The 21,800-nt window shown below is 40.8% G+C and overlaps 2 protein-coding genes across 2 annotated transcripts; both read left to right on the forward strand.

The window, feature by feature from the left end:
- Nucleotides 1-523: 523 nt before the first annotated feature.
- LOC103762880 (C-C chemokine receptor type 5) lies at nucleotides 524-3,955 on the forward strand. Its single transcript, XM_018075866.1, has 2 exons — nucleotides 524-638; nucleotides 1,268-3,955. The coding sequence occupies exon 2, from the start codon at nucleotides 1,279-1,281 to the stop codon at nucleotides 2,347-2,349; it is 1,071 nt and encodes a 356-aa protein (XP_017931355.1). The 5' UTR covers nucleotides 524-638; nucleotides 1,268-1,278; the 3' UTR covers nucleotides 2,350-3,955.
- On the forward strand, nucleotides 546-17,485 carry LOC103762872 (C-C chemokine receptor type 5). The gene is made up of 2 exons (XM_008929562.2): nucleotides 546-638; nucleotides 16,139-17,485. The coding sequence occupies exon 2, from the start codon at nucleotides 16,150-16,152 to the stop codon at nucleotides 17,218-17,220; it is 1,071 nt and encodes a 356-aa protein (XP_008927810.1). The 5' UTR covers nucleotides 546-638; nucleotides 16,139-16,149; the 3' UTR covers nucleotides 17,221-17,485.
- The last annotated feature ends 4,315 nt before the right edge of the window (nucleotides 17,486-21,800 follow it).

Consider the following 21,800-nt stretch of genomic DNA (forward strand, 5'->3'; position numbering starts at 1 on the left):
TCCCACTGTAACAGAACTGGCCTGGGGGCTTTCACAGCTTTGCTGCACACTCACCTCCCAGGCCCTGGCTCCTTCTTGCACGGGAAGTTCAGTCTCTACAACAGTTCCCAAACCAAAACTGAAGGGACAGAGAGGTTGCACTTCCTCAGTGCCGCCTCACTGGAAACACTGAATAACAAAGGGTGAAGAACAACATCACATGAAGAACTGTAGTGCACACAGATAGCAATGTTCATATCTGCCTTTCGCCTTTGTGCTTCCTCTCAGACACTCAGCCAAGTCTTAACTTTGCAGCTCCTGAATCATGCCTGTAAACAGCTACTGAAACAAGGAATTAAAACTCCTTACATCCCCAAGCAGCACTGGGGAGGTCTTTCAACTGACAGTAAGATGCCACAACAGACACAGGTGTCAGAGGCCATCCTGACAGCAACTCTCATCTTTTGTGCCATTTGCCAATGTGTTTGTCTCTCCGTTCTCTCTACAGGACTGTGCACTGTTTTCATTCCAAAGCAACCTGAAACCAACACGCTGCCATTGCCTACGCCTGGCAGAGGGTCTCTAAAGGACACAGTGTTTGCCATTTTAACTCAGACCAACGCTGCTGAGTTCTCGCTCTGCAACACCCAGGACAGCAGGTATGTTTAGTATTTTCCAGTGTCCTGTTTCCCATAGGCATTAAGGCTCCCAGGTCACAAGCAACCTAAAAAACTGGTGTCAGCTGTTTTTCACCCATGCCACAGTGCCTTTGCAGGCACCATTTACACCTGGACAGTGCCTGGTCCTCCTTGGGTGAGGAGTACAGGATGGACTGGCCCAGTGAGCTGGTGGCCAAGTCCCAAGGAGAAGCACAACTATGCTCTGTGTACCAGATACTGTGCTTTCCTGTGGCTGCCTTCCTGGCTTTCTACACTCCATTGGAAAGCCACTGGTGAGCACAACAGCCCCAAACTACCCACAATTCATCTTCCCTCTGCTTCTGGTTGAGTCAGGCAGCTGACAGGCTCTACTGAGAAGGAAAAAAGCACCAGGCAGTGTACATATGGGAAGTGACACACAACACTTCCAACATGCAACAATGTGATTTCACAGATGTATAGATGGGTTTCCTGGGAGATCTGCAATATCATTCCCTTTCACACTGAACGTAGTAATGTATGTGTCCTCACCAGCAACACATTACAAATGAGAACATCAAAACGTTTCATTTTCCTCGCTGCCAAGCTTGGAGATTCCTCTGGTTTACCATCCTTGTCTTCCTTTCCAGACCAAAACACCATGGGAAGTGATACAACAGACTTCACCGACTTGCCATATACAACACCATTTGACTATGATGATTCAACACCTTGTCCTGGAACTGAAGAAAAGCACTTGGCAGCAAAACTTTTGCCACCACTTTATTCTTTAGTAGTGATATTTGGCCTGACAGGCAACATGCTTGTTATCCTTATCCTGGTAAAATATAAGAGGTTGAAGAGTATGACTGACATCTACCTGCTCAACTTGGCAATTTCCGATCTGCTGTTTGTATTTTCTCTCCCTTTTTGGGCCTATTACGCAGTTCACAGCTGGATTTTTGGGGAGGCGCTGTGTCGAATTCTCTCAGGTGTCTACCTCCTTGGCTTCTACAGTGGTATCTTTTTCATAATCCTGTTGACCCTGGACAGGTACCTGGCCATAGTGCACGCGGTGTTTGCTTTAAAGGCCAGGACAGTTGCCTACGGCACCCTCACCAGCATCGTCACCTGGGCTGTTGCTGTTTTAGCTTCTGTTCCTGGGATAGTATTTCACAAAACTCAGAAGGAAGGTTTACGTTATACTTGCAGTGCTCATTATCCAAGTGATTCCACAATAAATTGGAAGTACTCCTTTATTTTAAAGATGAACATTCTGGGACTTATTGTTCCAATGCTCATTATGATCTTCAGTTACTCACAAATTCTTAAAATATTATTGAGATCAAAGAGTGAGAAAAAACAGAAGGCAGTCAGACTTATTTTTGTGATCATGATCTTTTACTTCATCTTCTGGACACCATTCCATATTTCTTCTTTTTTGCATACATTTCAAGGTTCACTTTTCACTCCAAATTGTGATATCAAAGGCCAACTGGAGAAAGCAATTCAAGTGACAGAAACAATATCAATGATCCACTGCTGTATCAATCCTGTGATCTATGCATTTGTTGGAGAAAAATTTAGGAAATATCTTCACGCCTTTTTCCGAAAGCACGTTGCAGCTCACCTTTGCAGAAAGTGTCCAAGTCTTTATCAGGAAAAATTAGAAAGAGTCAGTTCCACGTTCACAGCATCCACTGCAGAGCACGACATCTCTACTGGACTGTAAAATTACATCAGAACATTAGTTAGTAAATGTTGCACCACTTGCTTTGCCTTAAGGACTGCCTGATGTTATTTAAGATCTTTATGTCGATCACTACTGAAAACTGTACGACCCTCAATTCTTGTGGTTAACTGTTCCCTGGAATTACAGCATTTTCCATTGTTAAACTAAGAGAATCAATGAGTTCTCCAGGAAATATTAATACCATAGCTGTAGCACATCAAGATTTGAATGGTACCCAGAATAGTATGATTCTGTTTCTTTACAAAAATTCTATCCAGTGAGATTTACCCCGGAGAAATACAATATTGCAAAGAGTAAGGAGTAATAGGTCATCTCACAAGATCCATTTCTGTTATGTGAACACTGTAAGATAAACACTGGGAGGAAGCTTTGGGGATTGATCTACCTGTTTATTATTCAATATTAGTGAAGTACCTCTTGGAAATGTCTGTATTCTTTCTGTAACATGGTCAAGCATTTGATAAGGAGAGGCTTTTAGTTTTCTTCCTTTTTCCCTCCTACTCCTTATTTTCCCCATGTGAATAAAAGATGTTTAAAGAAAAAGGAATTTAAGGATTAATATGAGTTATATCAAGATAATATCACTCCTTTGATGGGAGAGTTGACTGACCTTTATCTTACTGGGACCATTTAACCCAAGGGTCTATCAGTTAGCCAACAGTGTAGCCATTTTTGAACATAATCCTCTCAACTACAGACTAAGTTATAGTATTTTGATTTTAGTTTTTTAATTTTATGTCTGCCATATCACTGTTCTGTTACTGACATTTTCCAAAGTGGGCTGTTAATCAGCAACATTGTGATTTTTGTGGGTGAAATTTTTCATGTAACTGCACACACCAACTGCACAAGACAATGATGCCAGCCTAAAAAACATGAGCTTGTTTCTGACAAATCATATCCCTCCAAGAAAAAAAAAATTAACCAATAAAAGCACTTCAGCAAAGATCTACGAGGCCAGAATGAAAATTACCTCAGCATTTGCTATGCAAGATTCAGTATGAAAAAAACATCTGAAGGATTTTGGAGACTATGACACAGTACTGAGAGGAGGCCTTCCTAGTTCTGGATAGATAAATCAAGTGTGTAGAAGAAGAGTTTATGTGGCAACACACGACACAAGTGTGTCAGGTTAGGTTTCTGTATGAGAGAAACATGTTCTTCACACATACAGTAAGTTTGATGTTTGGGATACACTTTTAGGAAGACAGTAGACTTGGAACTGCAAAAGCAGCCAACTCCAGAGGAGTCATACTTGCTCTGTCTTCCCAGGAGAAGAGTGCCTCTGGCCAACTGGTGCCTCAATCAGAACTGCATGGTGATTGAAGACGCAAGACCTTTATGCTCTGTGTTGTCCTATGGCCATACACTTATTCAATTATTAGGAGTTTCCCTGTAAAAGAAAGTGCTATTCTAGGGACATGGTGCTAACAACGGAGAGGAAGGAGGGGCGTAGCAGAGAGTTTCTTACTTCAAACTGTATGGAAGTGCAGGGGAGCACTCCTTATGCAAGTGAGCTGTCCTTCCCTTTTTCTCCCCATTTATTTCAAAAGGCACTGCTCATGCATGTAAGGACTTGCTTATGGAAATCAAGTTCAACCAACTTCCAGCAAGGTAAGGATACCAGAGGGGACTCCACACTACTTAACATTGTGCATGTGATGCAGATGTCTAAATTACAGCAAATCGCTTCAGGGTGCCTCAGTGAGGCACTCAGTAGAGAATAAGAAGTGCCTGGGGCAGAAGCAGACATAGGATTTAAATAGTCTGAGAGGAAGATTACCTGTCCAGCTGTAGAAGGACCTGGAAATGCCAGCCTCTTAATTTAGGTATCACATGCCTTAATCTAGGTGGTGTAGATACTCTTCCCCCTATAGCCTTATAATGTCTAGGCACGTTTCTATTAGTTGTTAGCTCTTATCCTATCAGCTGCTATTATCTGGTCCCATCAGCTGTTATTACCTGGCCACTACCTTGTGTGGTTTATAGCCACAGATAGAATAAATGAAAGACCAAATGAAAGACCAAAATCTACCCTCACAGTAAACTTTCTTGCTTGGAAATAATATTTTCTTTTATTTTGTACTTCTTATTGAAACAAAGCAAAAGCACCTTTTCAATATTAAAGCATAAATTAGTTCAGCGTAATACAAACTCTACTGTAACTGTGATATTACTACTGCTGTGTTCTATTTTAAATCATTATCTTTTTGGAATTAAGTCTCTTCCTGTTTTCATGTTAATGCAGTGAAATTAATAAAATCTGTGTCTGGAAAATTGTATGTACTCTGTAGCCCGTGTTCTCTTCTGTAAGCAAAAGGGCATTGGCTCTGTTCTCAGAGCGGAGGTGGAAAAAAGAGGCAGCCATGGGCTTAAACACTCTCAATACCACACTTCAAACCAAGCAAGCATAGAACTGCTTGCCCAGTCCAGAAGCTACTGCAGCTGATACACCTTTTATCCACCAGCAAGCTTGAGAAGAGTGAGCTACAATAGCTTTGGGGAATGTCTGTGGCCACAGATTTTAGATGAGTGAAATTTGGAGAAAGAGGGTTGTGTGTGCTATAAATAAGGAAAGAGAAGGAATAAAAAAGAGCAACAAAAGATGTCACTTTATTAATATTGGAATAAAGACAGGATTCTCCATAGACTTTCTGCAGCCAATTTCAGATCTTCTTGCACTGTCCAGAGTGACTCCAGTCAAGCCATGTGCCTGATCTCCCAAGTTCTATGTGTGAGGGACTTAAGCACTCAAAGTTCAGTGTGAAAATATGCTGCTCCTTTACCATGTAATTCTCCCTGCTTCATTGTATCCATTCCTTTTTTCGGCCTATGATCCCTCCTCATATCCCCTGCACACTCTCCTCATCTGTCCACCATGGGATAAGCCAAATTCTATACCCACTCCTGTTTTTCTCTGATTTTGATTTTATATTTTGTGCTGGCAGAAACACAAATAAATTAAACCTAAAGATTAGCTTGTTATTATGTGCTCATTGGTTCTTCATTGTAGCTTTGCACTGAGATATACAGGGCTCTAGATAGCTTTGTGGAAGTTTTTGAGTCTTAATTGGTCAGATGTGGCTGCACCTTAGTATAGTTGCAGGCCAGGTAGCCTCAAATTAGCAGACTGGTTACAGTGGGATGGAGTTACTCATGGGGAAGGTTTAATAAGATTTACAGTCCCCATGAAAGAGAACACAAGTCACCTTGGCAGAGAGGTTGCAGAAATTTTACATACTGGAGGAAAATACTCCATAACTCAAGGTCTGCAGTGAAAAAAACATTGAGATGAAGATACAATGCATATGTGAGAGCTAGAGATGCAGGCAGATGTACAGAAACTGTGTGAGGAACTAGAGGTATGCTAAGAAAATGGCAAGGATTTGCAAATATGCCACGATTGTAACTACAGAAGAGAAGAAACTAACACAAGGAAGAAGAACCACTGCAGTGTTTTTGAGGCATCTGAGCAGTTCTGGTGAGATATTGAGGAAACAAAAGTAAGCATTTGAGATAGTGTGCAAGTAGCATCAGAACATCAGATTCAAGACAAGACCTCTGTAAACTCCACATGTAAATTGTTGCTTTACAGCAAATGTTGAACAGCTAAGTGGAAATTGTTGCAAGTTCAAAACTTTTGGAACTGAACTTCTGAAGAGGTAATGTGTTGACTGGGCTTCCAGCATGCTTATGAAAAGAATGTCTATGTGCCATGGACAAGGTTATGTGCATAGCCCCGAAACCCATCACACAGTTTAGTTTATGCACCGAACAGGACAAAGTCTGACCTTCCTCTTAGGAGATGCTTCTGTCACGTCCAGAAACATGTAGGGAGAAATGTCTCACACAGCAAAAGATAACTCTGCCAGTGGTCAGGAAGACTTCCTAAGGGGCAAAAGGAAACGTAGCAGAAGTGCATGTATGGTGTTGGTGAGTGCTGAACAGTGCTCACAAGCAACCACCAGATTTATAATCACTGCCATTGGTTTGTCTGTAATAAGTATATGATGTACGAACATAGATATAATAAAACTTCTGGTAACCAGCACATAGGGATGTTCCTGCCATAAGACTTTCTTGTTTGTTAATCCAACTGTAGTCTTATGTGTACATATTTTACATAAGTTAAACGTAAATGGGATATAAGGGAAGAGGAGTAAATGAAAATGGAAAAACGGGAAAAAGTAACAGCAAAAAATGAAAGAATTACTTTATTAGGTCTAACAGAGGCTAATAAATCAATATAATAAAGTAATGGGAAGACCAGAGGCAAATACTTTAAGCAGAACATTCAAAGGTTTAGGTGAGTACGAGAGACTTTCAGCTCTGAAGCTCCAAAATAAATATTGCTCCTTCCAGTGAAAATTATAATGAGGATAAATTCAGAGAACATGAGGACAAATTTACATGATATCTTGTTGCAGTTAATAAGAAACAAAGGAAGTGCCAGGAGAATAACATGATGCTGACCAGGTTAAACAGCACAACAGGCAGATACTGCTCATTTTGAAGTTTAATTTTGCTGCTGATTTCAACTGCTGATGCCTACTGGTCTTCTCCTAGTGGCTACTGTGGTTACTGTGGCCTTAGAAGCATTATTCAACAGTACAGTAATTAAAAAACATTAAGCTAACAGGGGAAACAAAAGTGAACTGGAAATTTCTAGTGCATTTAAAATATCAATAAGAACCAAGTTAAAACAAAGGAGTGTAGGCATGTCTTTGTACCCATATTCTGGTGACATTTGCTTATTAGGAACTGTACTTCATTCAGAAAATGGAATGGTAGGGCAAAAAAAGTGTTTTGTAAGTTTGTATAGCTGCTAAGAGGTTTGTAAGTCTGGTGACAGCGAGAGCAATCTCGGTTTGAGTGTTTGAAGTCTGAAATGACTGATTCTGGGAAGGTGGGACCCCAACCCTGAGGTGGAGGAGGTCAGCATTATGAGAAACACAGGTCAGTATGCAAAACTGCACAAACCTCCAAGTGACGCCCAGCTTTTCAGAACTGTCTACAAGATTATGCCAGTAGGATGCTATCCTTACGACATGAAACACACAACCTGGCCTGATACCAGACCTTTAGAATGGAATAGAAACCAAATGGATAGAAGTAAAAGAGTCATTTGAACATAACTTTCAGGGTTGCTAATATAAGGTATGCACAATTACAGACAATATCTAATCTTTGGCACCCAAAAGTACTTTCTCATTCCTGGGTCCTGGTGTTGTCCTGAATATGGGTTTTTCCACCTGGTGTGCAAGAAGCCAGTTCACACACACAGAGTTGAGGTATTTGCTCCTTTCATATCTGCACAGAGATGGGTGCTAGGTGGTAAATCCACAAAGCTAGCACACTTTCAGTATGCCACGTGCTCATTTTTATACATTTCAAACCATAAAAATCCGACATTTCCCTTATAGGTAACAACTTAAAGCTGGAGTCCTTGCCTTAGCATTCTCTCAACTCCATTTCAAGATACAGTGTATGCTTACTTTACCCTGCATGCTCTGTGAAGAAGGGGTTTTTGTGAATAAGGAGTGATCACAGCCTATAGGTGGGTACTTTATGTTAATGACTAAGCACTAAGCTCAAGCAGACTTCTTCGTCTTTAGCAACAGTTTCGTTTCCTTTGTATTTTGATTTAGTGTCCTCTTGTTCTTATTTCTTGGCCCACAGCTCTTTGTTCCTGCAGCTTTGATTATTCTGCTGTTTTTCAAAAGTTATTTTATTTCACCTGTACTATACTTCAGTGAATTTTCAACCCTCTCAAGGTATTTTATTTCAATACCAGCACATACCTTGCAATTGTACAGATTCCATTCATCCTTTCTGTGACCTTCTGGGAAGAAATTTGGTATGTGATTTTCCTAACCTGCCTGATAAAAAGTCCAGGATTTACATGTATAATGAGGAGCATTTCCAATGTACAGTTGTGATAGCCCCAAACACAACCTCTAGACCTAGAATTTATGTAGTATAAATGTACTCAAAAAAGCCTGAAGTGTGAGAATTAAAGGCCTATGTAAAAATGAGATTCTGAGACCTGAAAATTTGTGAAATGCTTAACTGTGACCCAAAAGTAAAGTCTGTTGTACTATGACAAGCCCTTATCTATAAAAAACAGGTAGCATACATCAGAAGCCTGAATAAAAATAGTAGAAGGGAGCAACATTCTCCTCCTCCTCACTGCATGAGGAAACAGTTGGTTCAGTAAGAGCAGGTTGGAGAAAGCCAAAACAAAAATAATACCATGACAATGGAATTAATATGTGCTGCAATGTACAATTATGTACGTGCAAGATTTACAATAGAGAAACAAACACAGAACCTAAGAATAGTAGGGGGGGAAAAAAACCATTGTCCTTCCCACCAGTAAACAACCATGTGAAGAAGTGTTAATTCAGATTAGAAATGCTTATGCCTCGCAGAGTTCGTTGTTTGTAACCCAGCTTCCTTTACATCTATGTGTAAAATGTTTTGCTTGGTTTTTTTCACTAGTCTCCATGATAGAAATCTTTACGTGTGGTACATAGTATTTTTTTCCCTGTTTTCCTCAGAAGAATACACCTCACAGATGCTAAGACTGGGTATGATTGTTACGGTGGTAGCAAAAGTTTAGTCACCAGAACTTGAGAATCTTAAAGAAAAAGTTGATAAGTATAAATACCCTAAGCAATAAAGCAGTTTTAGCTGAATGTCTTTAATCAGCCTCTTCAAAACAATTTTATGTTACTCATGAATTAAAGTATATGCCAATACTAACCTAATTTGGACATATTGAATATTCTGTTATGAATAGAACAAGTAACAGCACAGTCTGTGTTCACTTGTCTTCATTAGACCTTTTCTCCAAATGAAAAGGATTAATATGCTTTGCTGTAGTTATAGACTTTTAAAAAGTGTTGTGCACTATCATAACATGTCTACCTAAAAAAGGTATTTGTCGTTCTGTCCCAGGACTCTTTTTTCCCCAAGTCTTTTTTCTTCAGATGGTGCAAGTTTGCAATAAATTGAATGGAAACTATTAGTTGCATTTTCAGATTTCTGTACCCACAAATCTACTTGATGACATTTGTGTGTCACACTGGTACATGAGTTTTTGGTATGTTCCTAGCAGACATGTCAGTACTGGTGGAGACCTGACAGAAATGACAATATCTCCTTGTGGGAGGGCCATACCACTTAGATACCAGATAATTCAATGTGATGGCCTGATTACTGTGAAGATGTGTCATATAACCAGTCATTAGATAGCAGAGATTGACAAATGTAGTTTGATTTGACAGCGTATGTGACTGCACACTTGCTGAGTACATCAACTTGAGCCCCACACAGGTGAGGAACGAAACTCACTTCCATTTCCAAGAATGTCTTTATGGAGAGAATGAGTATCACATCACTGAAAATAACTTCTCCTTATGTCTGAATGTAAAACCATAATAGGTAAAATTCAAAGCTACACCAATCCACTGAATTAATACTTTTATTACTGAACAATAGCTTCAATTTTTTGGTAAAATTATGAGGTTCACCTGTAGGTAAAGATCCTTAAAATCCACTGTTACTCACTGCAAGAAGCAGTGCATTTTTTCAACAAGATGTTGGGCAAGGGATTGAGAAAAGCTGAAAAATCTGACTTGTAACAACACATGGGCTGCTTGCATTGTCCCTGCCTCAGTGTTCACACACACTAGACAGAGGCAATCTGAAGGCAGCAGGGAAGAGGAGGTGAGACAGCATTAAGATGGCCAGTCCCAGGCTGGTGTGATGGAGCTTCAGACTGGATGGGAGACCAGCTCTTGCAAGGGCCCATGGAGAGAACCTGAGGGGAGTAGGGGAGCAGAGAAAGAAAGATCTTATCCCAACAGCACTGACGAAAAGCTTACCACCAGCACTCCAGTGCCCCACAAACAGCACGAGGGGCCGGGGCTCGCCTACAGCCACATGTAAGACCTGATCAAATCTGGTTTCCCAGCAGCCCTGCTTATCTACTGCTGGTGTAGAGCTAATTGTACCTATCCCGCAGGTGTGGATAATAAAATCACAGCCTAGGCACTTGCTGCCAGAGTGAGCCCAGTATTTGGGCTGCCAAGTGTCCAACAATGCACACTCACTCTGGGGAGTCTCTCATTTGGCTGTAAGATGCAGCTGGTGAGCAGACCAAGAGCATTACCCTTATTCAGCTGCTATATCCCTGAGTGACAGAGGCCCTCTGTTGGTGTGCAGTACCTTGAATCAGTAAATAAAATGCCCCGCTATGCTTGCTGACCAGACTGAGCCATGAGAACAAAAATCTATAATCAACAAAATCAGATTACTAAAGCCAATCAATCTGTGGGAACAAGGGACTATTTCTGAAGACCAGCCTATCACAGATCTTAGTTTTAAGTTGTTGTTGTTCAAAGGATGGGGTCAAGTTTTATGGGAGCATGTTTCAGAACCAGCAACAGGTTTAAAACTGTTTCCCCTGTTCCTATAGTGTGATATTAGGAAAGGTTTTAGAGTCTTCAGTGGGTTCAATAACATATAACAAGTAACAAACAACAAAGCAGGCTTCATAAAGAAATACTTAAAATGTCTGTTAATTTTAGGATGTAGACTGATTAGGAATTATACATTGAAAAATTAATTTGATACAATACCTTGTTTGAGAATTATAGGAATTCGTTATAAAAGTGGATTTTTTTTGCCAGAAAAGTTTGGCAGTAATTGGGAGCTTGTTTTAGGTGTAGTCGAAACATTTTCAGAGGCAGCTCTTTCCACTGACTGTGTAGAGGGTCGAGTGTAGTCCATCGAGCAAGGTAGTGTGAATATACCCTTAGAATACTCTATGGGGTCATTAGTTTTGACCCTGTGACTCCAGCCTTTAAAGAACTCATTGGAACAGCTAATCTATTTGTCCTATGGAATAAAGATTAATCCCTCATGCAAAGAAGGGTTGACAAGGGAAACAGGGTGAGCTTTTAGCTTTCTTACTGTCTCTCCCCAAAATCTGAGATGTAACTCAGAAACTGTGATTCCCTTGACTTCTGTTAAGGGATAGCAGCATCCAAAGAAAGACATCTCCACTGTGCTTTTGGCATTTTAAAATCTTTTAAGGATACTAAGAACTGAGTGCAGAAAAGACAACCCTTTAGTGCCTTCAATAGGTTGATAGGATGAGATACTCCAGAATCCTCCAAGGAGATGTCAAGGGGAGGAGGGGCTATCTTCTCAGGGTTTCTCTCTCAGGGGCTCTCAAGTATCTGGTAAGACACAATCTTTTTCTTGCTTTTTGTGTATCTTTCCTACCTCCTGTGTGGTTTCTTTGATGTCCAAGAAGGATCTAAAAATCTGCTTACGGTGCAGCTTCAGTCTAACTCTGAAAACCACCAGAATCAGACACAAGGAAAGAGACATGACATCAGATTTTATCAGGCTTTTTTGAAACTTAATTCCAAAAACTAAGCAACAGTGCTGTTTTAAAAGGTCAAACTCACGATATAGACTAAGTCATGGTCTTACGAGAGGGATTAAAATAAAAAACATAGTCCAGAAGGCCAGGTTAAAGAAAAATAGAATCAGTCAAATTTCTCAAAATATAAGGACTGCAACTCAGACCAAGACAAAGAAAGTGCAGGTAATTCTGAATAGAAGCATGAACTTTATTTAAAAGCTCCACTTTTTGTTAAGGGACAGAAAAACATAAATGAAATTTAATGATTAAAAATGTAAAGGGATGAACCTCATGTAAACTGTTTTTGATCAAAGACATTAGCTAAAAGAAAAAGATAAAATAACAAAATAAACCCCTTTTTCTAGAATTACAGCTGTGAGTTGTGAAACTTTGAGTTCAGCTCCTTGCAGGATCCTCTACAATTTCAACATCTCTGCACATCTCGCAGAGTAACATCTGATGACCCATTTTTAGAAAAAGAGAACCAGAGAACTGCTCCTTCATTTTTTTAAAATGAAAACAGATATTTTTTTTGCTAGAAGTTTTCAAACCGATACATCCTTCTTCACGCAGGAAGAGGTGTTTTTGACCTTAGTCTTGTGACTGACAAATCAGTTTAGCATTACTCCTGTTGTAATAATACAAGACATCACTTGCTCTGTAAGATATATGGTAAGTAATTTTTGCCTCTCTTTTTCTTTTTTCCTTTTTTTTTTTTTAACTTTGGTAGGTGTTTAGGTAGTTTGAAGCCTAAAGTGAAAAATACTAGTGGAATCTTGCCAGTGTATTCATCTTTAAAAATTACCCTGGGGAAATGTATAGGATATGTTAAATGGAATACACTAATTTTAAAGGGCAAAATCACTGGAAGACTTGAGCAGACAATCCAGGTAAGCCAAGAAATAAATATCTAGAGATTGAGCTGAGTAAGAAGTATAATGGAGTGTGCCTCTCTGATTTTTTTCCCTGAAAATGATGTGCAATGTTGGAAATACAGATTTTAAAACTGTTACAGTAAGATAAAACAGCTTATTTGAGTCAAGAGTACTTATTCTTCTCCTAGGATGACTACAGAAAATCCAGTGTTGTATTTTAGACACTCTGACTCATGGATCCTGTTTACATGCAGCATAGCTTAGCATTTTACCTCCATTTGCTACAGCTTTATAATTATTATTATTTTATAGCACTATACAAATTAACTGAAACTCACTTTAATAAAATCTTTGCCTCTTTTAAAACAGAAAGCTGTGACTTGAAACTCAGCACAAAACAGTGACATGAGTTTGCTCATCTTTTCTATGGCGAACCTTTCTCTTGAAAACTGCATGTCTGCTAGTCTCAAGCAGAGCAACAGAGACTAGTAGATTCATACAGCAGATTGTGGGGTTCTAGAAATATTGCATTTATCTAAACTGTATTCAAAATAATATAGACCTCTTTTTGAAACATCTTTTCTTCAGAGATTTTCATGGACTATATTTTTGAGTTTTTTTAATGCTCAGGAAACATAAGCCCAGTCAGATACCTCTAGTTGGATAAACAACCTAGGCTGATTAACCCAATGAAGCATTCTAGCCAGTGGCCAACATTGTTTCCTAAACCATCAAGATTATAGGATAAAGCACAAACCCACTTACAGTTCCCTTTTCTGGTTTCCAAATTAGTATCTGCAGTTTCCATTGTCAGCATGTGCTGGATAGTATACACAATCCAGAGTAGCAAGTACTTTTGCAGAGAGGCTTCTGAAGCAAAGGCTAGGCTAGAGGAATAGGGCTCGGGTAGCAGAAGGAACCTCTCAGAGGGGACACTATGATTTAAGCACGCAAAGAGGGTTGTAAAGGAGAAGATAAGATGCAGGGAAGATGCGGCTGTCATTCCAATAAGGCCAATGAAAAGCAGAGATGGCACTGAGACAGCAGTTAGCAGGAAGAAGGGGTTGTTGCAAAAAGAATTATCACAGTAATATCAAGGCAGCATTTTGCAATGATATTTGCATGAAACCTGTCAATCACATACTCATAAAATCCCACTCTGGGTTTATGACTAAGGTGTTTTTCATACCCATTTTTATTCACGAGCATCCTGCTGGTGCAAAATTAGCAAGACAGGAAGTGGTGGGTCCGGCACTGTGTAGCAGCCAGTCCCTCACCCCATAATCCCAGTAGACACTATAGCTACTGGTACGTAGTAAATGAGGATATTTAGCTACAGGTAGTAGCAGGAACATACTGTCAGGGCATGCAACATGGATCTACAAGGTCTAGCTGAAGGGAATATTAAATATTTACATGGTGCTCAAGTCTCATCATATTTTGAAATAAAGAAGTTAATGTTTTGCACCAAATAGTGTTTTATAAAGGTGCCTTTTTTTTTTTTTTTAAAGCGTTGCTGAAAGCATTTAAGAAATATAAGCCCTTAGATACTTTAAAATCAGCTTATTTACTGGCAACAGACTGGAGCCACAGCCACTTCCTTTACCAACAAAACCATTATCTCTGTATTGTAATAACTATGTAGTTAGTATGGCTGTGGAAAAAAACTGTTTCACAGAGATTGCCAGCATTTCTAAAGATGGTCTTTGTGGAGTTTGACAAAACTTATTTTCTCCAAGTTGATTGTGGGCAAAGCTGAGATCTTAACTGTTACAATTTGCTGATTTTCTCTTGTTCCTTGTTCTCCAGAAGAAAAGTTTACACCACACTCAGCATGCCAAACTACTGTCTGAATATGGATGTCCTCATTATTGTATGGAGCAGTGTTAACAGCCAGACTCAAGAAGAACTTGGGGAAGAAGGTTTGCAAAAGCAACACTTTTTGTTTACAAGATGCAGACTTTGCTCCAATAAAGCTTCCTCTTTTGGAGCAGATTCATGTCTGCACTGTATAGCATAAGAATCTCCATCAGGAGTTGGCAGCAGAACCTCATTTGTAAGATTACAGGGAAGTGAAAAAAGACCTATCAAAGAGCCCTTTCTCTAAGACATCAGCTTAGGTTTAGCTAAGTTAACCACTTTGACACAGCTTAAGGACATTAGTATGCTAAGAGATCAGTTTTTACAGCAGAAAATAGTCCTTTCTCCGGAACAGTTTTGTTGACAGACACAAAGAGATGCTTTGGGGATTTCACAGCCTCTAAGTCAGAATGGCCAACCAACAGCTTCTACCAAAAAGCAGATCAAAGGCCTGTCTCTGTGTCACTCCAACCAAGGGCCGAGTTTCTTCAGTTACATTTAGTCTTGCAGAACTTGGGTGCAGAGAGAATGAAGTCGTGGTTTTGAGAGTGTGGTGTCTGCAAAAGACATCTGCAATCACACAGGGTAGACCACACCATTGAAAAAAGTGCATTCAGGAAAGGAGCAAACACTGCTGTGGGACATGAGCGGTCAGAGATCACACAGCAAGCTGGGGCAGAGGCCCTACCTGGTCTTCTGTGTCAGGAGCAGTCTGTTGCCTTTGTCTAAGAACTGGCATCAAATTGACAGGAAGGTGCTCATTTCAAAACCATCAACTTGCCTTGGGCAGTCACCACTCTGCCATGAAGTGCCTGAGAAAAGCAGTCATGATGGCACAGCAAGAGTGAGCAGCCCTTCAATCAGACAGCAAGTAGCTCTATTTGAGTGGCTACCAAAGGCATTGATTTCACTTCCCCACTAAGTGACCAGGGAGCAATTTGGCCACTCTGACACTCCTCTTCCCAGCTTCTCATGGGACACATGGGAATTCTTCCATGTTCTCCAGAGACCTGTGAGAAGACTGTTCTCCTCAACTTTTCAGAGGCCAAGTTACACAAAGATAGCTATTCTTCTGCACCTGGCTCACAGTCCTACCTGGGACTTGGGAAAGGGGAAGACTTTGGTGACTGGAGGGCCTCCCACTGTAACAGAACTGGCCTGGGGGCTTTCACAGTTTTGCTGCACACTCACCTCCCAGGCCCTGGCTCCTTCTTGCAAGGGAAGCTCAGTCCCTACAGCAGTCCCCACAACAGCCCCCAAATCAAAAGTAGCCATGGCTCTGAATATATTCATCATTCCACTGCTTCTGGTTGAGTCAGGCAGCTGACAGGCTCTACTGAGAAGGAAAAAAGCACCAGGCAGTCTACATATGGGAAGTGACACACAACACTTCCAACATGCAACAATGTGATTTCACAGATGTATAGATGGGTTTCCTGGGAGATCTGCAATATCATTCCCTTTCACACTGAACGTAGTAATGTTTGTGTCCTCACCAGCAACACATTCCAAATGAGAACATCAAAACGTTTCATTTTCCTCGCTGCCAAGCTTGGAGATTCCTCTGGTTTACCATCCTTGTCTTCCTTTCCAGACCAAAACACCATGGGAAATGATACAACAGACTTCATCGACTTGCCATATACAACAGAATTCGACTACGGTGATTCCACACCTTGTCCTGGAACTGAAGAAAAGCACTTGGCAGCAAAACTTTTGCCACCACTTTATTCTTTGGTAGTGATATTTGGCCTGACAGGCAACATGCTTGTTATCCTTATCCTGGTAAAATATAAGAAGTTGAAGAGTATGACTGACATCTACCTGCTCAACTTGGCAATTTCCGATCTGCTGTTTGTATTTTCTCTCCCTTTTTGGGCTTATTACGCAGTTCACAGCTGGATTTTTGGGGAGGCGCTGTGTCGAATTCTCTCAGGTGTCTACCTCCTTGGCTTCTACAGTGGCATCTTTTTCATAATCCTGTTGACCCTGGACAGGTACCTGGCCATAGTGCACGCGGTGTTTGCTTTAAAGGCCAGGACAGTTGCCTACGGCACCCTCACCAGCATCGTCACCTGGGCTGTTGCTGTTTTAGCTTCTGTTCCTGGGATAGTATTTCACAAAACTCAGGAGGAAAGCTCAGGCTACACTTGCAGCCCTTATTATCCCTCAGAGCACAGAGATGTATGGAAGAAATTCCTGACTTTAAAGATGAACATTCTGGGACTTATTATTCCAATGTTAATTATGATTTGCAGCTACACACAAATAATAAAGACATTACTGCAATGTAGGAATGAGAAGAAACATAAAGCAGTCCGGCTTATTTTCATTATCATGATTATCTACTTTTTTTTCTGGGCACCATACAACATTTGCATTCTCCTGCGTGACTTTGAAATTGCGTTTTCCATCACTACTTGTGAAGGCAATAGTCAAATGCACAAAGTAATCCAGGTGACAGAAACAATCTCAATGATCCACTGTTGTGTCAACCCTGTGATTTACGCCTTTGCCGGAGAAAAATTTAGGAAGTATCTTCACAGCTTTTTCCGAAAGCAGATTGCATCCCGCTTCTCTAAATACTGTCCTGTTTTCTATGTTGACACAGCTGAGAGAGCTAGCTCCACCTACACACAGTCTACTGGAGAACAAGAGGTTTCTGCTGCATTGTAAATTGTGTCTAGTGAAAGACTGGAATTGACTCTTGTGAAATCAAGTCTGTCATGAAAGCCTGCAAAATCTGTCCTGTATACTGGCTCTAAGGCAGCTGCAAAAAAAAATAAATCAAAGAATACATACCAAAGCTTGCATTTGCTCATAGATTTGGGTATTTGTAAACAAATGAAAAGGATGTATCAACTTAGCTACACAGGTACGCAAATGTGGGATTCTGTAGGGAAAAAAGTGTTCTCTTTGTGAATGTAAAATTATAGTTTCATATAAAAAAAACAACATATAAAGAAAACCTCAATCTTCATATAAAGATTGAGGGCCTGAGCTAGCAGTCTCATAAACTGTTTTTTTGAACTGGACTAGTGGTTAGAAATTTACACTGGTTCTTTGGAAACATCTCTTGACCATATGTTACACAAGATACCTCACTCAAGTCAGTCTCAGTCACATTTTTTACTAGTTGTGTATCTCTGTAAACAATGCTAAATTACTGAGGTCTGTGATACAGAATCTTTATGAGTGGTATGGAAAATTTCATACACTTAGAACAGACTTTGATATTTCAAGGTGTATTTTCCTTTGTGTATGGTCGAGTACTAACCTCAGATCTTTCTCATAATAGTTCTAACTAGTAGGGATGGATAACTGAGTGACCTTGATATTTCAGAAGGCACTCTTAATCATCTGCTATTCATACTAAAAAAGCTAACATAATGTCCTATCATTGATCACAAAATCAGTGTGGTAACCATATTTTAAAAATAAAGTATTGCACATGGAGCTTTAACCAGGTTAGATCAAACAAGAAAAATTACTCAAAAGGGTTTTAGCTTTTTAGTGCAGTGATTTTGCTTGCCATTTTTCTAGCCTACATAAGAGAAAAACTTTAAAATAAGAAATTAATGCAGTCGCAATGGCTGCAAAACCACAACAGCATTAGAGGTGTGAAAATGATTCCTGAACAGGGTTGACACAGATGTTTTTAGAGATATAAGTATATGTTATAATCATTTATCAAAACATCTGAATAAATAAAAATATTCCCTATTCTACAGATTCAAGGGCATAGAGGATCTCTTTTTTGTTTTAGAAGCAAGTATCATTTGGGGGCTATGACAATGTTTTTTTCCTGCCATTTACAAGTTTCATGGAGTGTAAAAACTTCCATAACTGATGGTTAAATATGACTGATTCTCCGTAAAGTTCAGAACCTGTAAAGAATGTGAATACATAGAAAACATAAAATAAATATGGGGCTACTCAAGTGCTTAAGAACATACTATAATCATGCTTTGATTTCAGCCATACCATAATCATGCTATTAATTGATTTTGGCCAAGTTCTCCTTTCTAGCATTTCTGATATTTCCCCTAACACATATGGTATTGGACAAATTTGGAGAAAGGAAATGAAAAGTGAATGTTTTGTTTGCTGTTCTTATCCAGCAAGGTAATTTCTGATTCCCAACTTCTCTAAACCACCTTTTAAATAATTTTCAAAGAAACAAAAGTTTCAAACTGTCCCAGAGAGATTTTAAAGTGCCAAGTGCTTGTGAAAACAGGAAGTGAAATAGACAAAACTTTATCAGACCAGTTGTTTTTAATTATTCAATTTTGTCATATTAAGCAACCCTTGTGAATTATACCTTTATGGGAAGTGTAACAGAAGTATACCACACCTTCTAATTTACAAGATCTTCAGCTGCATACTCTTCTTAAAGACCCTGTGCATCAATTACTTTTGTATATGGTTTTAAAATGGGTAAATATATCAGCATAAGCAGAAATTGGGCAATTTCAGCATATAATGACATATGCATTTATTTTTAAAAGAAATATGAAGCTACATGCAGGAACTTCCAGAGTGGTTGCCTTTTTTTTTTTTTTTTACTTTTAAAATGACTTTATGAAAACAATTTTATGTTTTATTCTGCTCTTGACAAGAACTTTCATTTGGCCTTTTCTTTCTCTGGAGGGCTCTGATGCCAGACAGGGTATGTATCTTCACCATCCCTGCAGGAAAAAAGTGCAACAACCAAACATGCTTGAACACGCTGACAAGTTGCCTGAGAGGAATGTAAAAAAGCAGCCCTGTTCCTTTGCAGTGTTCTCTTATACATCATGGATCTTTCCAAGCAACAAGCAGCCTCCAGAGGAAAGAAGTGGGACTTTGAGATTGGTGGCCCAGTGGATCAGCATCTTTCCAAGAGTTTCTATTCCTTCACTGAGAAGGCACCACATTTCAGCAAATGAAATCAAACCAGATTTCAGCAGTAAACTGTGATCCACATTCAAGGAGATAATTGAAAACACAGTATTTGATAGCACTGCTGGTACATTCAATTAAGGACTCTGCCAGTAACTGTAATAATATTTTGTATTATACAATCCATTGAAGTTGGTTAACTTTTGTGTGTTTGACTTCTTGATCCTTTTACCATCACCACTACCACTAACACTAACACCCCCCCTTTCTCCGTACTTTTTAGAATAGCCCAGAAGACTGAAAAAGGAAGATAAATTCCTATAAATAACAATAAAAGAGCAGGCAGGACAAATTCAGAGTTTTAAAAGTGGGCTAAAAACCAGCATCATCAAATAACAGAGGACCATCTTATCACTACTAATCTAATAAGTATGTTATTTTGCTTTTCATTATATTCAGTTTTGTTTACCTTTGTTTTACAGATGGGAAAAGCATTATCTCACACTATTCACACCAGTCCTAGGTGACTAATATCAAGCATTTTTAAAAGACATAAGCATACAGAAAAATTTTGATGTGTTTAGAGATGGAAAGGTTAACATCTAACAACTACAGTGGACTTGTGCACAGTTCACTGGACTTCAGTTCATAAGATTACAGTGCCATCATGTGGCCTCACTGTAAGGTTTCAATCTAACAAACATGCACTGTCCTATCAGAGCTTTTGGTGCTTTCCTCTTTTGAAACATTTTTTATGAAGAATTTCTTCACAGAAGGGGTGATTAGACACTGGAATGGACTGCCCAGGGAGGTGGTGGAGTCACTGTCCCTGGAGGTGTTTAAGGAAAGACACTTAATGCCATGGTCTAGTTGACATAGTGGTGTTCAGTCATAGGTTGGACACAATGATCTTGGAGGCCTTTTCCAACCTAATTGATTCTGTGATTTATTTTCTTAAGAGGATCCTCTAACGGAATGACTTCTCCCACTATAGGCATTATCAGTATTATGCAAACAGCAGCAACCCTTAGAGAACATTTGTGGCCACTAAGAATGGAATGGAGGTCCACTGGATGCATGGGCCAGGTGACCCTTTAATGACACCCTTTAATGACACAGGTAGATGTTACAGTGTGATGTGGGAGTAGTGACATTTTTGTTCCTGAGCAAGTTCCAGGTTCCAGCTACCTGCTCTGGAGGGAGAGCATTTGACACTCTTGCCCAGAGCTTGGAAGCTACATGAATGAAAGTGAAGTGCAAGGTCCTACACATGGATTGGGTTGTGGCAATCCCGGACACGCCTACAGATTGGACAGAGAAGTGATTAAGAGCAGCCCTGTGCAGAAGGACTTGGGGGTTGATGAAAAACTCAACATGAGCCAGCAATGTGCACTCACGACCCATAAAGCCAACCAAATCCTGGGTTGCATCAAAAGGAGCATGGCCAGCAGGGCGAGGGAGGTGATTTGCCCCCTCTATTCTGCTCTCCTGAGAACCCACATGGAGTACTGAGTACCGTTCTGCTGTCCACAACATAAGAAGGACATGGAACTGTTGGAGCAAGTCCAGAGGAGGGCCACAAAGTTGATAACGGGACTGGACTCCCCTGTGAAGACAGGGTGAGAAAGCTGGGGCTGTTCGGTCTGGAGAAGGTTGAATGGAGACCTCACAGCAACCTTCCAGTATCTGCTGTAAGCTGGAGAGGGACTCTTTGTCAGGAATTGCACCGACAGGAGAAGGAGTAATGGGTACAGATTGAAAAAGGGGTCATTTAGGTTAGATACTAAGATGAAATTCTTTACTGTGAGGGTGGAGAGACACTGGAATAGGATGCACACCCGGCAGTGTTCATGGCCAGGTTGGATAAAGACCTTGAGCAACCTGGTCTAGTGGGACGTGTCCCTGCCCATGGCAGGGGTGCTTGTAACTAGATGATCTGTAAGGCCCATTCCAACCGCTTATCCCCCTATGACTCCACAGGTACTTTCCCCTCCCGTCCTTCCCCTCGGCCCCACGCACCCTCGCGGGACCCCTCCCACCGCGCACACGTAACGGCCGCTCCCGCCCCGCCCACCCGCCCGAAGGCCACGCCCTCTTCCTCTCCGGCCCCGCCCCAGCCGGGGGTAACTCCGCGAAAGCCCCGCCCACGCCCCCGCCCCCACTGCGAAGGCCCGCCCTCCGCTCCGCCCCCGCCGTGCCGGCCCCGCCCCGCGCCTGCGCAGTGCGAGCATCCCCGCTTTCCCGCCCGTGGCGGCGGCTGTGGTCGGCGGTGGCGTTGGGGGTGCCAGCCGCGTGGGGCTGTGGGGCACCGAGCGCCGGGGCACCTCTGCCCAGCAGGGGGCCCCGGGTGCCTTGGGGCCCGCTGAGGAGGGGCC

Source organism: Manacus vitellinus, unplaced genomic scaffold (assembly GCF_001715985.3).
Source record: "Manacus vitellinus isolate BGI_N305 unplaced genomic scaffold, ASM171598v3 scaffold_3_pilon, whole genome shotgun sequence".
Classification (NCBI taxonomy): domain Eukaryota; kingdom Metazoa; phylum Chordata; class Aves; order Passeriformes; family Pipridae; genus Manacus; species Manacus vitellinus.

Bases quoted from the DNA above. Each gene is read 5' to 3' on its own strand.
- LOC103762880 (XM_018075866.1), top strand. From the start codon at position 1,279: ATGGGAAGTGATACAACAGACTTCACCGACTTGCCATATACAACACCA.
- LOC103762872 (XM_008929562.2), top strand. From the start codon at position 16,150: ATGGGAAATGATACAACAGACTTCATCGACTTGCCATATACAACAGAA.